The 17,674-nt window shown below is 47.3% G+C and overlaps 1 protein-coding gene across 3 annotated transcripts in view; it reads left to right on the plus strand.

Moving 5' to 3' along the window:
- mbt (serine/threonine-protein kinase PAK mbt) overlaps positions 1-17,674 on the plus strand; it is a 46,275-nt gene that overhangs the window by 23,296 nt on the left and 5,305 nt on the right. For 2 of the 3 annotated variants that reach the window (XR_016285142.1, XM_089557236.1), the window contains exons 3-12: positions 449-709; positions 1,439-1,639; positions 4,198-4,278; positions 5,254-5,931; positions 6,318-6,683; positions 9,321-9,425; positions 10,671-10,859; positions 12,064-12,197; positions 13,042-13,168; positions 13,887-14,147. Coding sequence is in view for 2 of the 3 variants with exons in the window: in XM_089557236.1 (XP_089413362.1) it covers positions 449-709; positions 1,439-1,639; positions 4,198-4,278; positions 5,254-5,931; positions 6,318-6,683; positions 9,321-9,425; positions 10,671-10,859; positions 12,064-12,197; positions 13,042-13,168; positions 13,887-14,147 (2,403 nt within the window). In the remaining variant the exon portion in view is untranslated. The remainder of the gene's footprint in view (positions 1-448; positions 710-1,438; positions 1,640-4,197; positions 4,279-5,253; positions 5,932-6,317; positions 6,684-9,320; positions 9,426-10,670; positions 10,860-12,063; positions 12,198-13,041; positions 13,169-13,886; positions 14,148-17,674) is intronic. The other variant, XM_089557237.1, reaches the window with a different exon arrangement.

The raw sequence follows: 17,674 nt of genomic DNA on the forward strand, positions 1-17,674 counted from the left end.
GTTCATAAGCGGCGGACATAGAACGTCCTGAGTTACCGCAGGTGTGACGTAGAACGTCATCGAACGGAGAGGGTGGAAGCTGCGTGAGAACCCTCTTATGCTTCCTATGGCGTCAAGGCTGCCAGAACAGAGACCCTCGCTAAGCAATTAAGCAAACAAGGAAAGGGGAATGAGGGGCTCGTTATAAATATGAAAGAAGCCAACAGCCACAGAAACCAAGGGGCACAGGGGATTTTTAATTTATTTATTTATTTTGTGGTGTTGATCAATTTAGAATATTACTGAATATGTTATCGCTTAAAGCTAAAAGCTTAAAGCCCTTTTTGGCAGGGGTAGTTACTTCAGTTTGAAAAGTTCGCGAGTTTGCACGAAAGTTTCGAGTATGTCTCATCTCAACTCTTAAATGGAAGGCTTTCGCTCCAAAGTGTTGTGCTTCATCGCTGCCCAGACCATCGTGAGGGGTGGCACTCCCGGCGGCACAAGCCCAGTGTCCCGAGGCCCATCGCGGACGGGTGGGCCCGTGTCGGTGACCCGCTCCAACTCGCTGCGCAAGGAGAGCCCTCCCATGATCCACCGGGACATGAGCCGTCTTCCGCCCCCCGTGCCCGAGCACGACACATTCCCCGACACCGTCCCGGGATCTCAGGGCCACACGTTGCCCCCGTACGTGCACTACCAGATGCAGCCGCCCAGGGGCCAACACCCACAGGTGAGCAGTCAGGTGTCACTTAACTTCCGCTCTTGTGTGACAGTCCAGCACTTTGGGTTTAAAGGGTAGGCATCGCTGAAGTTATGATACACTCCTTCTTGGGGCTTGCTGTCAAAATGAGCTCTCTCATTCTTGCCACGAAAAGTGACTGCAGGAGGGGCGGTTTTTATAAGAGGTGGACTGCCCTCTCCAAGAGTGACCCTTAAATCCGCCCCTAAACTCGGGAGGTTTCTCGGTGCGTAAGCATGGCCTATTTTTACCTGTCAGGGACATGGTGAAACATGCCACCACTGCAGGGCTGATGGAGCATTTCCACAGACAGAAACCCCTTGACTTGCTTACCCGTAAACTTGTTTTTGTCTTTCATTTCTCTTGCTGTGCGCTGTGCCATGCCTTGAAGAAATCATACTGTATATCAAGGTGAAATGGTTCGGCCACAAATAAGGCATTTGAAAGCTGGCAGATCTCGTTATCTATTTCAGGTTGCTTGCCCCGATTGTGCGTGCGCATTTCCAAAAGCGTTATGCTCCAGCCTTGCTACACATCATGTTCTGTGCCCCCAAGAGATTGTTCATTTATGTATTTTTAAGGACACACCCAAAAGACTTCTATTTTCAGTTCCTATCGGTTATATAGTAAGCATCTAGTGGTGCCTAATTAAAAGCATTACTAGCTGCAGGTAGCAGGCTGCCAGTCGCTGTGAGTGTGTCATCGTTGGGCACATTGCAGGCCCAGCATCCGATGGGGGGAGGGCGCATTCCACCCGACCACCTCCAGGGTCATCCGAACGCGTACACCCCCGGCTACATGCATCCGCAGCAGAGCCACCCCCAGCAGGACAGGTCGGGTGGCGACACACAGGAGCTCCTTCCTGAAAGTCCCTCACCCGCCCACATGCAGGGCCATCCGCATCACTTGCAGCAAACACAGGTGGGCTTGTGCCTCTGTTGACTTCCTCCGCAGCTTCAAATCAAGCTTTATTTTAACATCATGATGTTGGGTGGGCACATACAAAAAGCCAAAAAGAGGCTTGACGGGGAATGTACCCCCCTGTACAGGGCAGAGGTGGTTACATCAGTGGGGGGTGAGTTACAAATAAACAGTAAAAAAAATCATGTGGTATCTGCGTGCACCAAAGGCTAATAATTGCACAGGACCACTATACAGGCTTATTAATGGACAGAACAACAACAACAAAAAAAAACAGCAAATTCATCCATTCAGATTCGTTAAGACGGTCATTTAAGCACCACAGGAGTCATATATACTATTAAGCATTTGGGGGACCAGAACTCGAAGCATTTGGCGACCATAATTAGTGGGGGAGCATGGTATGCACCAATCATCATTAGCTCACATAGTGTACGGTTTGTCTTTGGGGGTTAAGCAAGCTTTCAGATCGCCTTTTCAGATGTAGTGTACGGTTTGTCTTTGGGGGTTAAGCGAGCTTTCAGATCGCCTTTTCAGATCTATGCACAAACTTGCACATAACCTCTACTGTGATGAATGCCACTTAGTATCTAGTGTTACGGACTATCTGTAAGAAGCAGGTTGCAGATTGCAGGCTCGTTTATTCTTCACAAATGGCATTGGCTTTTTGGGAGGGTGAGTGCTGCTGTGAACACGCCTTCACGTGAAATGCCTTGTGCTATCACAAGGACTGCACTTATCAACTCGTACTAAGATTTTGCCTTCAGTGGCCCTTCGGTTTCAAAGCTCTGTGGAACAAGGAGAATTGGCACTCTCGTTTGCATTTGATTTGCTTGTCCAATTATTTTTGCAATTAAGCCTCTGTATTTCACAGCATTCACACAGTATTCACAGCCTGCTGTGTGGATGCCTTTGCATAGCATATAGATCAGTGTTGTGTGGAATCCTGTACTTGTTTCAGTGGGACAAAAAATTTTTGAACCTTGAGACTAGGGGAACTGGGCCTAGACATAGTCTCAGTTCTGCCCTAATTTGCGGCTACAAACAAGCGTTATAGTAGAATCTCAGCATTGCTTTGAAGGAGGTTGGTTGGTTGTCCTTATTAAGGTAGGAGTGTACTAACTTCAATACAAATGTAAACGCATGGTATGTAAACGCAAAGGACACAAAGCGAGACAACTAGCTCAGACTTTCAACTCTATTTTTGGCGGTCACTTTGGGACGCGCAACCCCACAAAACCAAACCAGATCTTAAATAACTGACAGATGGCGTGCTACCGTATAAGCGGGCCAGGCCTGGGGTCATGCGACTTGAGCAAAAGCCCAGCGTCAGTCATTTGCCAGTGCGGCTTCTCCACAATGCGTAAGTGCAACAGGGCAAAGCATTCAAAAACCAGCAATGGTAGCAATGAAGGGATCCCGGCTACTATCGCTGTTATTATCGCTGGATACATTGCAATGTTTCTTTTGCACTAAGCACAAAAGCTCATCAGACCATGCACCAACAAGTGCTGAGCAGCCTTTTTAGTCTAGGGAAGTGTCGATGAATGCCTTTGTATCTCATTTTTGAGCGATTTCTAGGGGTGTGCGAATATCAAATTTTTCTAATACGAATCGAATACGAATACTTGGTTCCGAATATCGAATAGAATATCGAATAATCAAGGACAGATGCATTTAACCACTACAAAACATTATTTGAGCACCCAAGAACATCACAGTTCAACTATCAGTGATTAAATGAACACAAAAGATGTGTGTGGCTGCACAAAAAGTATCAAAGTCTCGAACATTACTCATAGAAGAGTGGAAATATCAGAGAAGATGGCTAGTACACAGCATAAGTACAAAAGCGCGTTGCTGGGATGAACATAAAAGGTTGTCGTGAAGGAAAACCGGCTGCTCCACACGGTCAGGCAGAAGTAGCTAGTTCCCTTCTAGCTGAAGCGACTTCTCCAGCCACAAAAATGCCCTCTCACTTGGCACTGAACTGGCACGTATTGCGAGGTATTTCGTGCAGAGCTCTGACTATACCAGCTTCGCAGGCATAGCCACAAAGAAGCTCACCAGCGTAGTCAGCTACTGCATGGCCCAACGTTACGCATTGCTCTGAGCACCGCTATATTGTTATGTCTCTTTTGATAGGACTTGCGGACCGAAATGAACGCCGGTGCTCGCAATAGAATATTCGTCTGGGTACGAATATTCGCATCGGATCGAATATTCGAAACAACACGAATACTTAGATTTCAAATCGAATACGAATACTAAAAATATACTATTCGAATTATATTCGAAAATTTCGAATATTCGCACACCCCTAGCGATTTCTTAAAAATCTTAAATGGTTTTGATTGAGGTGTTTTCCTAGATAAGTTTTTCCCCGCTTTTTTTGGTCTACTTTAAGGTCACATGTACTATACCAATTTAATTTATTTAAACCAAAGCAACGATTTACTTAAATTTGCATTGTACAGTCAAGTTTGGTTACTGTTTTTCCATTCTTGAAAGCATAGTGAAGGAGTGGTGAGGGCTGAAAGGGGTGTGAATGCTTACAGGGGCGCCCGCAGCATGGCACAATTACTCCGCAGCCATCTCATGGAAATTCATCACAAAATGGCAGCTACTATCCCGAACAGGTACGTGGTCATACATTTTTAACTAGACATTAGTACTGCATGTTAAGAAAAGCCTGGAAAAGAGCCAATGATGTGTGGTTTAGTATAGCACCAGTTTTCTTTGGGTGCCATTGCTCTACAGCAGCAACACGGGATTGTTTCATTGAAATTATTGGATTTGTTGGTGCACGATATCCAGTGCATTTTACAGTGCTGTTTGCATTCGTTTCTTTTTTTTTTCATTGTGATCTAGTGTGCCGATGGTGCATGTACAGGCTTGAGCAACATGAGTGGGAATGAAGTTTGAGAATTGATTTATTTATTACTCCATGACTGTTTGTGACAAGCACAGTTTTTTCTGTTTTGAAGCTAGTTTTCCTCCTGGTGTATAATGTGCCAACAGTCATTCTCAAATTCATCACAAAATTCGCAGTTTAGTGCAAAAAGTTTGTACTTGCTCATATTGCTCACGACTGCACATTTATTCTTCATGGAAGTTGCTGGGAGTTTGTTAGCAGCTGTGGCATATTGTTAAGGTCAAGCTGCATGAACACTTGTGTGACTGTCTGTGCACTACTGTGATTAGGACGTACGTTGCAGCAACAGGTTGTATGTTGCTGTCACTAACATGGATGTGTGTAAGCTCCGAGTCTAGCTGTAATGATCTGGTCTCTTCACATACATATGATTGAGTAACACGCTGATTATTGCTAATGTTTTCTGCTGAGTTAAAAGTGTTTGCCCTAAGAGTATAAACGAAGCTCAACTGTGAGATGAGTACAAGTATTTAGAAGTCATCTGTGTGTACTCTTTAATAATACATTGGTGGCTGTTACTTGTCTACATTGTAGTGGTTTCCTGGAAACCACTTATTGTGTGCGAGTATACAGGTTGAAGTCATAATCTTAATGCCCAACTTATGAATTTGTAAAGAGCACCAGGTTCGTTGACCCCTAGTTGAGCCTGGCCGATAGCAGTGTCCGTAACTCTTTGCAGGAGCTACCCCCGCACAACGGGCAGCAGCCACATCCCGGCCACTATGGCAGCCGGGACCACCTGCCCACCCCACACAACCTGCCGCCACATCCGCACCACGCACAGCCCCCACACCATGTTCCCCCACATCTCCACCCTCCTCCAACTCATGCCGGGCAGCAGCAGCCGCCACATCAGCAGCATCATCAGCTGCGGCAGTCATCGCCTCATCGGGAGAGCTGGGGTTCGGGGCAGGAACGCTACGATGCCAGCGACTGGGAGTCCTCGGGATACGGCGCTGCTGCTGCCGCCGCCGCCGCTGGGCCCCCCCCTCCTCACTCCCGACCACCTCCGCCCGGGTCGCAGCAGCCGCAGCAGCACATTGCGGGCATGCCGCCGCCTGCAGCTGGAAGTCACCCGCCTCCGTCCATCCATCACCCTGGTGCTGTCCAGCAGCACCAAGCACCTTCACCGCTGCACCCTGGCACCGCACAGCATCCCCAGCATGGACCACAGCAGCAGCAGCCGCACCACCCTCGAGGTCCCTCTCCCATGCACAGTACACACGGTGCTGTGCCCCCCCACCACCAGCCTCCCCCAGCACAGCAGCAGCACATTCCCAATGGGAAGGTTCCCACACTCAACGGCGGACACCGGATGTCCCCGTCTGGAATGCCACCGCAGTATGCTGTCAATGAGGTGAGTTGTCAGCCGTTGAGGTGAACACCATGCAAAAAAATGGCTGTGGCTTAGCTTGGTTAAGCCCGGTAATTGCGAAAGCAATATCCGTAGCTACGCCATGGTTCAGCTGGTAGTGTAGCTGGTGGTGGTGCTTGTGGTTAGACTTGTGGCGATGCATCGGTTATACAATCCAATCCAATGCAATCCAATCCAATATGCTAATATGGTAGCTACCGGCCTCGCTACGCGACGGGCTGAAAGTGCAACTAGTATTGCTTTTGCAATAAAAACATGATGCCAAAAAGGAGGTATCACAAATGTTTGAAACGTTTCCATGTATTGTTTCTCTGACCGTGTGCTCTGAAGTGCAAGTTTACCAAAATGGCTTTGCTTGCATTCTGCAGCATCCTGGCGGCTATTCCAACCCCCCGTTCCAGCACCCGGCATCCCAGCTGCCTCCTTCCCAGCAGCAGCAACAGCAGCAACAGAGGCTCTCCCCGCAGCACGGGAACTACAGCTCACAGGCGGGTCATTTGCCACCAGACGGGTACAGGCCTCCGCCCCAGAATGGACCCCCCCACCAGTACGGGCCGGCTGCCAAAGGCCATCCGGGCCACAGTCACTCGCCCGGCCCACCAACAGCTGTCGCCAAGGAGCTGCCAGCCACACCGCCAAAGCCCAAGGTGCCAAACGACCATCACCACCACTACCACCAGGGCCCACCCCAACAGCCACCGCCTGCTGGACCGACCATGGTGGATGGTGGAAGGGTCAGTGCCATCTGAGTGTACTGCCTCAGTCATGTCATGGTCGTGGGCATTTGGCCAGGCAGACCGCTCCAGTGTACTATCAACAATGAATGAAACGGAACAAGAAAACTGAGGGGACATCTCAAACACACCGTAATATTAGCGCCTGGAGTGGAAACGCTACCGAGGTTGATTAACACTTCTGAAAAAGAGTCTTCACGCCTTTGAAGTCAAAAGAACCTGAACAAGTGTTGAGCTTTCTCGGGCTAAAATATTCTTATTTTGCGTTTCGTGGCTCAGCTGTCTTGTTCGCGTTTCATTCCTTGCTGATAGTACATCAAAGAGTGCCCCTTTCTCTTTGCTGTAGGAGTCTGCACAACACTATATAGTAAAACCTCATTAATTCATATTCAGAAGGACCAGGAAAATGGCCGAATTTTCCGAATGTCCAAAACGCATCCCAGCAACGGCGATTTTTCTGAATGTCAGATGCGTACTGCGTGTACGCTCTCGGGGTTGTTATGGCAGGACTGCTGCAGAGTGTCAAAGGCCTCTGTGGCCTTTTTCATAGTGCGACATGGTACCAGTGGAGCCTCCTCACAAGCAACGGTTTCATCACATGTGAAGAGGCATCGCACACAAACTGCGATTAGCGTGTGACGAGCGCACAGTTTCACCCCAATAAAAGAACAGAAAAGTCGCACAGGCGGAACTGGGAGAAAACTTGTCGGCGCCGAAGTGGTGAGATGCCTTCTGGTGAGGTAATGCGAAGACCAGCGACTCATTAATCATGATTAGCATCTGAAACTGCGCAGAATTGTACTCGGCCGGCTGGCTAACACACTGTAGGGCTGCCATCAGTGATCTGGAGCAGAACTCGGAAAAGGGAAACTGAAACTATGCGACTGCACAATTTTGAAGCTCCAGGGCCCACGACTGTCGTCGCCTGACTTAAGAGGAACACTGGCACCTCTCTGACATAATTTTTGGCATGACACGAGATATTAGCATGATCTCTCACCCTCTTCAAGCCCTCCTTAACCTGCACCGGGAGAGACAAATCATCCGCCATTCGAGCTCACCAGCTGGTCGGTGGATACTATCCCAGACTCCTTACGCACCGATCTCTTTCCCAGGCTCACCGCAGTCTCCGATCTATCCCCCTAACCTCCGCCTCGCACCCATTCCACACAACATGTCCGTACACACACACGCAGGCTGCCGCCAAGCATACGCATACAACCACAAGCCACCCTTGGACGCTGTGGCGGTGGCCTACACAGACGCCTGTCTCACGGAAACCGCGGGCTCCACAGCAGCCTTCTTCCTCCACCTTTCCCTCTCTACAACCAGCACTCACACAACTGGTCCATACACCTCCCCACCCTCCACGCTCGCCCTAGAAATACACAGGATCGCCGATGCCATCACACACTTTACCACCCTACCCCCCGCCCGCCAATACGTTGTCTATACAGACTCGCAGGCAGCTCTGCGTGCCTTCCATGAAAGGGCCCTCCCTTTCCCTACCCGATCGGCCTTAGATGCCGCCCTCTTAGTATTAAGCCCACGACCAGTGACCCTTCGGTGGATCCCTGGTCACATGGGCATCCCGGCAATGAGCTGGCTCACCAGCTTGCCTGCGAAACTGTACACCGGGTGCCGGGGATCCCATGGACGAACCCACCGATGGAGCAGGCGGTCAGGGCTTACAAACGCGCTGTCAACGAATACTACGCGCAGCAAAAATTGGATTTAGCTGATTTACCATCACCACACCCATCCTTATCGATCCGTGAAGCTCGCATTCTTCGCCGAATACAGTTTAATCTCCTACATACACCAGCCAAACTTTACCTATACCGGTACACTTCCACACCTCAGTGCCCAAACTGTCCACACACATATGCAGACATAGAACACTGCCTTACACAGTGCCACGCAGCCTTCCAGTCCCCCGCCTATCCTTTCCCCCCACCCCCACCGTGGCCCATGTGGCTCGCCTCCCTGGATCTGAGACTGCAACGTGCCCTCATCGCCTTGGCCTGGGACGTACTGAACGCCTAATTGAACGGATGTTCTCATAAAAATGTCACACTGCCACCACCACTATGCCGTTCATATACTGTCAATGGCCTGTGGTCGGGATCGCGTCCGAAATAACGCGCATCTGACACCATAGACTTAAATGGGCATTGGCCGGGACAACGTAGTCTGTCAAATTATTTGGATTTCTGAATATCTGGAGGTCGAATTAATGAGGTTTCACTCTAGCAGCCACAAAGCAACCTCACCAACTTGCCCTGAATCTGAATCCATGAGTTGACCATCTTTTGTTTTCATTTTTCTGTAAAGTATGATGTTTTGCCTTTGCGTTTCATGTCAGTGTCGGGTCGCCTCGTAATTAGGGTGCTTCTCTCTCTTCCTCTTTGTGCTGCAAAAGTGGGACCGTCAGCCTAAGTCTGGATTGACTTATGTGTGGGTAAATGTGGTAAGTGCTGTCGGAGAATTTTGAGTTAGTGTGCTTCCTTGCATTTCGTTATCGTGCATCTTGCTCTCAATGCCCGATTGGTTGCACGATGTCAAACCTAACAGTAAAGTCTAAGTAGCACCTGTAAACTTGATTTGTGTACAATTCTCTTTCCTCCGATTCTTCAGGACGGGGTGAGCAAAGGCCCGTCAGCCATGGACCATGCGTCACCTGCGACCAGCAAGCCCCAAGCGAGCCACCCTCCCGAGCACCAGAGGCTCTCCCATGAGCAGGTCAGTCTGGCGCAATCACTGGCTTGCCCTTAGCAAACCGGCATTGTGGTTTGTTACAGGTTTTGAGCAAAGAATCCAGTAGTTGTTGTATTCAGTAGCCACTACTTTCTTCAGTTTCCTCTGGTCTTGAGAGTGTGAGAAATGCTGTAAAACCCCCTGATAATTCGATCTCGGTTAATCCGAAATCCCGGATGATACGTAGGATTGCTGCAGTCCAGTGGCTTCTCATGTAAATTTTGTCAGATGCGGTAGTTTTTCGTTAAAACGAACTCCCGGACAGGTTCTCGGGTAAGGCGAACAATGCAAACCCATTTGCTTGGTTTCTTTTAGGACTGAAGTAAAGAAATCCGGTTAAGACGAACTTTCGCAGTGACCGCGAACCACGGCAACCTTGTGCAACGGTACTCATGGGACGTCCGCATTGCACTGCCAAGGAAAGAATAAAATGTGTATGAAGTTGCAAAAAAGCGCACCCACACGAGATGGCTTCCATGCAATGCCGTTAGGTGTTGGTGCTAAGTATGCAACTCATTACGGAAGGATCAAACAAAAAACCATGCACTTTCACACTGTAGTTGTTTGCAACCAGTAATTCTCATCACATGCAATATGTGGAAAAGCTTACTTGCGAAATTTTTTCATGAGGGCAGAATTTTTGCATGAGCTCCAAGCCTATCAACGTCCGAATGTGTCCGGTTCACGTGATGAACCACTGAGAAGAAAGTGAAGAAGATGCATTTGTCTTCAACTCGATCTTCGGATAATTTGCCCTAATATTGTGATTTTGCCGCGTTCGTATTTTGTAAAAGTTGGCAGAGTATTTGATTGCTGCTGAATATTCGAATCTCGGATCGAATATGAGTCATGTAACAGAAACTGGGGGCCTTTTTAAGCACATTTTTACAGAAGAAATTGCAGTAGCGTTTAGCCTCCTGCTATGATGTCTATAATGAGGGTCTTATGTTCTTGCGATTTTCCCGGCAAAACTACTGTTGGAACTGGTTCCATTGCCCTTATATGGTATGCATGGGTCACCACGTTCTACATTGTTTGAGTCCATGTTTAAATCCAGTGTATTTTTGCAGCTGCGTGCAATCACGTTGTTGAGATCCCAACTTTCAATGTTGCAGCTCGTGCTGAAAAAGATGTCCTGTAGGTGCTTCTTTTACTTGAGCACATGGTTGTAGATGCTTGCGAAGCTGCATGGAGCGCCGTCTAATGCAGCTTTGCATGACAAACATGCAGTTCCGAGCAGCACTCCAGATGGTGGTGAGCTCAGGTGACCCGCGAGACAACCTAGACAACTTCGTGAAGATTGGCGAAGGTTCGACGGGTATTGTGTGCATAGCCACTGAGAAGCCCAGTGGCAGGCAGGTTGCCGTCAAGAAAATGGACCTTCGGAAACAGCAGCGCCGTGAACTCCTTTTCAATGAGGTGAGTGATGCTGATACCTATTCTTCCTTCTTTCTAAACTTTGTGCTGTTCTGCCATCACTTGTGCCTCTGGCTGGTTGGCTGGTTGGCGGCTTGGTTGGTTGTTAGGGTGTCGTGCTGTCACGAAGTGTCAGTGTGGTTGAAGCAAGACACTTGGTTAGAGCAGTAGTTCAATGAAGTAAACTACATGCCCTGTGGTGACTGTGTAGGTGCCATAAGGATAAATGCCAGAAAGAAAGACCAGTGTGTAAAGCTACAAAGTGTTCGAGCATGTTGTCTTACTTTGTAGTGGATGATATTGTACAGTCGAATCTCGTTATAACGAAACTGCTTGTAACGAAATAATGGATATAACGAAGCAGTGACGATTTCCCTTGAAAGCTCGGTCAACACTGGCTATAACGAAGTTACAGCTATAACGAAGTAATCGCAGGGCCCCTTCAACTTCGTTATAACGAGGTTCAACTGTAGTGAGCTTTGCAGTGGGCAACACACACATTACAGCATTCTTTGGAAGGCATATGCAAGAGATACTTGCACAAGTTTAATCATGGCACATGGATGCAGTATTCCTCATTTAATTGAAGGCATATAAAAAGAGAAAATTTCGAGATAGATGGAGCTTCGAGATAAGAAAAGTGGCAAAATTTTCAGTGCTACTGTAAAAAGCCACAGCACTGAGAATCTTGAGCATGTGTACTCTCTGTTGCTACATGTGTCACAGGTGGTGGCATAAGTGTTGCTGCGTGGTGCTGTATCATTTACTGTGTTAATTTTTTCTTATCTTTTTTTTTGCTAAAGTTTCGCAAAGTCGCTGTGCTGTTCTCCTAGCGTTTTTGCGTGTGCTTAGGCAAGCGAAGCCTGTTAGTGCCTGCTTTGCTGACATGTCCTTCAACAAGGAAATAATGAAATGTTGCAAAAGTGACTACAGCTGATGTGTCCAGAGTTTTTAAATGTTTTGTTGAGTTCACTCTATCTCCGGAAATAATACAAAGCCTTTTAGCTGCCAAACTGAGTCTGTAATAGTGTAGAACGGGGTTTGCATTACCTTGGGGAATCTTTGTGCACCGGTATGGCTCCCTGCTTATGGCGAGCTTATATAGTTTGGTGGTGCAGTCTGCGAGTCAGTCACAGTATTGTTTGCACAGGCATCACTACAAGGGCCTCTGTCATGTTTTTTTCTTTTTGCCTTGTTGTCTGGACAGGTGGTGATCATGCGTGACTACCATCATCCGAACATAGTGGAGATGCATGACAGCTTCCTGGTGGGCGACGAGCTCTGGGTTGTCATGGAGTTTCTCGAAGGGGGAGCACTCACCGACATTGTCACACATGCCAGGTGGGTAGAGCACACTTGAGCCCACTCATGATGAGCATGACCGTCGCGAGCTGTTTGTTCGTTGTATCTGGATGTTTGCAGTAAGTGGACTGGTCATATTCTAGATTACAATCACAAGGCGGACCTTGTGGTGCGCAGCCTGGGTGGTATCCATGAGTTGCCATCGGCCTCGTTAAGTTTAGACGCTGGTTAGCACATTTTTGCTATGTTCCGCTTTTCTACTTCGGTTAGCAAACAACATGAGCATTGCACATATCGCAATCAGCGAGGAAATCTGCGCCGTGCATTTAGGCATAGTCAAGGGCTGCATTTAATTATGGCACACATGTCAGCCAACGTGAAATCTGTACCTGCAAATGTGATTATTTCTACACGTGTGGCACTTAAATTTCATCAGGATGCTGTCTTTGCTGAGAACTAACTGGGCTACAGCCTTTTGCGGAAGATCATGCTGACGCTGTATGCAGGTGCAGCGGATGTAGGTGCTCGGGCTTTTTCAGCGTGTAACATTAATCAGGCTTGGCGTTAATGCGCTGCAGTGCAGGAGGAGATTGTCTCTCTTCCTGCGGTTCCGTTCTCTCGTCTTATGGCCCACCATGTAAATATTCTCAGGGTCGTGTGTTTGAAGGGGAAGACAGGTATCACTGAAAATGTGCATCGCTTTTCCTTTTCAATGCCACGAGGTTGTTTCCATATGCAAGTGTGGCCGTTATAAGTGGGCGTGACTGTATGTTGGTGTGAGTAAATAAAGAGCGTTCAAAACAATGAATTGGCTATAAGTTCAGGAAATTGTGGCTAAAGTGTTGTCTGTGCGCTGAAACATTCTTTTTGTTTCCATTTGCAGAATGGATGAAGAGCAGATAGCCACAGTGTGTAAGCAGTGCCTGAAAGCCTTGGCATTCCTCCACTCCCAAGGCGTCATCCACAGGGACATCAAGTCGGACTCCATACTGCTTGCCAGCGATGGCAGGGTGTGTCATCGATGTCTGATAACTTGCTAGTATAGCTGGCATGATGTGTCCCTTTTCTGTTTGGGCACTCATATTCTGTTCCAAAGGTCGGGCTGAAAAACTGCTTACGACAGAGAAATTCTTTGTGTTAGCCATTAGAGCCATGCAGGAGCACATTTTAGGGAGTAGTGTTTTGGTGACTGCAGATGTAAAACAGATTAATTTCTTCATCGAGGGCCGGGTGACACTGCGTTCAGTTTGTGTATAATAAAAGCTCGGTAATTCAAATTTCAAGGGACCATAAAAAATATTTGACTTATCCGAAACTTCAAATTATCAAATGACCGAGAAGAAACTGACTGGCTTATGTCACAGTAAATTTATTGGGTCGTAGACTGGGCAATGGTTGCCTGCTTTTGAGATGAGAACAGCACGATGGTGACTGTTTTTCACATTTCCATCAATGCCTTATTAACGGGCACACTGTCAGGAGCATCAAACCAGAACTGCTCCAAAATCAGGCCTCCCTGGCATCCTTCACAGTGTGACATGCAGTGAAGCCCCCTCACAAACTTCAGCAAGGAGGCTCCACTCGTCTTAAACTGCTCTTCCCGGACTAGCTCATTCTGCATGGGTTTGTTTTGACGCAAGGTTCAAAGGGGAATGCAAGGAGTGAGAAGAATGTAACGCGTTTCGTGCACTCTCACTGTGCTCACATGTTTGTGGCATGTGCTTGCAGGTGAAACTGTCAGACTTTGGCTTCTGTGCGCAAGTGTCGGTGGAGCTCCCCAAGCGCAAGTCACTGGTGGGCACGCCATACTGGATGGCCCCGGAGGTGATCTCGCGGCTCCCTTACGGCCCAGAGGTGGACATCTGGTCGCTGGGCATCATGTGCATCGAGATGGTGGACGGCGAGCCGCCTTTCTTCAACGAGCCACCACTGCAGGCCATGCGGCGGATTCGAGACATGCCACCACCCAAGCTCAAGAACACGCACAAGGTACGGGGTTATAAACTGTACTCTCGTCCACTCTTCATCTGTCTTCCCCGATTATTAGCCCATCATGCAGGAAACCTCGTTAAAGGGGTAAAGATGCCTGAATTTTTGTAATTCATTTTTGCTTTCGAATGATGCGTAAGACATTTGTAAACATTTCTCGCTACTTGAAATTCGCATGCACTCAGTGCCTAGCTTATAATTGAATTTATTCTTCCATGCAGTTTGTTTCAACAGTCAAAAGACTGTTGTGACGTAACAAGTGAGCACCAGATCATGTGAGGCATACAAAAACTGCATTATAATACAGTAAAAGCTCATTAATTAGAACCTTGTTTATTCGAAAATCCGGATAACTCGGAATTGCTGGTGCAGTCCGGGCCAACATCTATGTAAGTCTATGGCATTGCGTGCTCGCTCATTCAGACGCTACATGTCTCTCATCAGTTGATTCGAACAGACTCCCAAAGGGAGGCCGTGTCCAGTTATGACTGGCATGCAAGCGATCATCCAAATGACTGTACTCAACACTGAATTCAATGCTGAATTCCATGCTCACCCACCTCTTGACGTGCATGCAACGGCAGGCATGATGATGAACGGACAGCCGCATCTCTAAGAGCAGTCACACCACACTGTTTTTGTTTCGAATTTCTGATCTTCATGTACACCAGCGCGCATCAGCCAGTCAGCTGAGCCCAGCTGCACATCGTTCACGGTGAGCCACTATGTCATAAGTGGGCACCAAATGCATGAAGTTTATTGGAAGCTTAGTCGTCCTAAGCGGAACTAATGCTTAAGGGGGGACGCTACCTTTGAAAACCGGAAAATCGCGAAAAAGTCGATTTTTGAAAAAGTATATATTCTGTTTGTACATGTTATTAACTACCTTTTCTGTAATTATCAATGCCTAATTCGACGTAAAAATATTGAAAATTAGAAATATAACAAGCCACGGCGGCCCCTGAGCAGCGAGCAAGCGCCGAAAATGCCCCAACTTCGCGCGCGCGCCATTCCTCCCACGCTGAACCGAGCGCCGCCATTTTGGTCTTGTTTTGTTCGTGAATTCTTGCGCTTTTCTTTGCTGCTTCCGGCGGCGACGGCGGCAGCGTGCTCGAGGCGTGGCTAGCTTTTGATTGGGGGCCTCGCGGCTTCAAGACGCGACACGCGTTCGGTGCACGGATGCATTCTATGAGGTCCATCCGCATGGCGAAGCGCGCTGCCGATGACTGCATCGACGCATCCAGCGTCCTAGATATGTGCGGGTCGGTCAGCGGCGGAGAAAGATGCCCTGCGCATGGGCAAGGCTGAGGAACAGAATGAAGTGACAACTCAGAGGCGGCCAAAAAAAGAACGCACGGAGACAGCTCCAGCTATTCAGCGGGATCGTTTTAGGCCTGGAAATGTCACAACTTTCGAGGGTCATTTTCTCTGAATTTTTTATTTTTTCCTTGTATGGCTCCTCACTCCAGCAAATCTAAGAAACCACTCATCGGATTTCTGTATGATCTTTTTACCCTATACCTAAATAAATTTTGGGGGGCAAGAAAAGCCAATTTATTGAAGATTTATTGAAGATATTGTGTTTGGAATTGTTGATAAATAAAATTTGGTTAATTAGTGTATGTCTAAGTAGTAATTAAATTCAGTGATGTGCTAAAATTTTTTACCAAAGAATTTTCGAAGGGCCTTGTTGTTGCCTGAGGTGCCTATCCAGGAATTATCATAAATTAACTACATAGTGCCAACACATTCTGCATATTTTCTTGGCCTGTCCCAAAGAACCCTTGTAAACCACCTCGATATACTCCTGTAACTTGAGAACTAGAGGGCACAACTCTGTGAAACTTAGTAATTCTTCAGGTGTTTATGCTGTGAGCCTACCCTGAAAATTTCATCTAGATATCTCAAGAAACAAAAAAGTTGGTGTTCTCTCAATCTTCTAAGGCCATTTTCTCAGAATCAATATTTTGCTTGGCATGGCTGCTAGGGAAAGCCATATCTTGGGAACCACTTATCAGAATTTCATGGGGTTTCTTTTGCACCATACCTGAATAAATTTCTGAGGGCAAGACAAGCCCATTTTTTTAAGATATGGTCTCTGGAATTTGTAATAAACAATTAAAATTTGGTTAATGAAGGTCTAATAAGTAACACTAAATTCAGGGCTGTGCTAAAATTTTTCAGCAAAGAAATTTACGAAAAGGGCTTTGTCTTGCCCTGGGTTACCTATCCAGGAATGACTACGCTGAATTTCAAAGTGCCAGCACATTTTGCAGATTCTCCAAGCATGTCCCAAGGAACCCATGTAAACTACCTTGATATACTCCTATAACTTGAGAACCAGAGGGCACAGCTCTATGAAACTTGGTAGTTCTTCAAATGTTTGTGCTACAAGCTTACCCTGAAAATTTCATCCAGATATCACAAGAAATAAAAAAGTTGATGCTCAAGGGTAGCCTCCCCCCTTAAGCGATTATGCCTTGAGCGGAGACACGGGTTTTGGAGGTGAAATTTTTCATTTTTGCATGGAGCAATGAAATTTGGCACGGTTGTTGAAAAATGCACCTAATGATTAACACAAATTTTCGCTCATATACTTCAGTAGTTTTGACATTACAAATTTTTATGTGCTTCATTGCTATACCAAACTTTCAGAGAGCCTAGAGTCACTGTTGACTTTTAACCAAAGGAATGTTTGATGCAGTAACATTCTCCAAATCGTTTTATCAACCTGCTTTTTGTCAACACAGCATTATATCCATGCTTGTTTAAAGCACTCATTATTATCACGTCGAGGTAGTTGCAGAGTAAAAAAAAATGCGGAAGTAATTAAAAAATGTCGGAAGTCGCTGCATAGAGAATTTATCAAGAACTATGATGCAACAACCTCGTGAATATCCATGAGTACATTGTCATGCTACACCTTCTGCAAGTGAGCAGTTGGGCCAAAAAACGGAAAACTAGCACTGAAGTTGCATGAGCAGTTCATCAAAGTGCTACACTACACTGCTACGCAACAAACCCCATTGTCCGGTTACGCCGCCGCGGTGGCTCAGTGGTTATGGCGCTCGGCTGCTGACCCGAAAGACGCGGGTTCGATCCCGGCCGCGGTGGTAGAATTTCGATGGTGGCGAAATTCTAGAGGCCCGTGTACTGTGCGATGTCAGTGCACGTTAAAGAACCCCAGGTGGCCGAAATTTCCGGAACCCTCCACTACGGCGTCTCTGATAGCCTTAGTTGCTTTGGGACGTTAAATAAAACCAAACCAAACCATTGTCTGGTTACTTTTGACAAAGACAGTATACACTTAGATAGAGTATGCAAGCATGTCACAGAAATTAACTTTATGGTATGTGTGCCTATGTGGGATATTGCGGATTGTTTTGAATTCGCATAGTTTTAAAGTTCCGCTGCCACAGAAAACGGCGGGCCTTAGCTATAACCTCCAATTTATCAGTCCCTCCCCCCCCCCCCCCCCCCCCCCCGCTTTTTTTCCTCTCTCCCACTGTTGTGGCCTCTTGTCTACG

Source organism: Amblyomma mixtum, chromosome 8, assembly GCF_055824585.1.
Source record: "Amblyomma mixtum isolate Tamu chromosome 8, ASM5582458v1, whole genome shotgun sequence".
NCBI lineage: Eukaryota > Metazoa > Arthropoda > Arachnida > Ixodida > Ixodidae > Amblyomma > Amblyomma mixtum.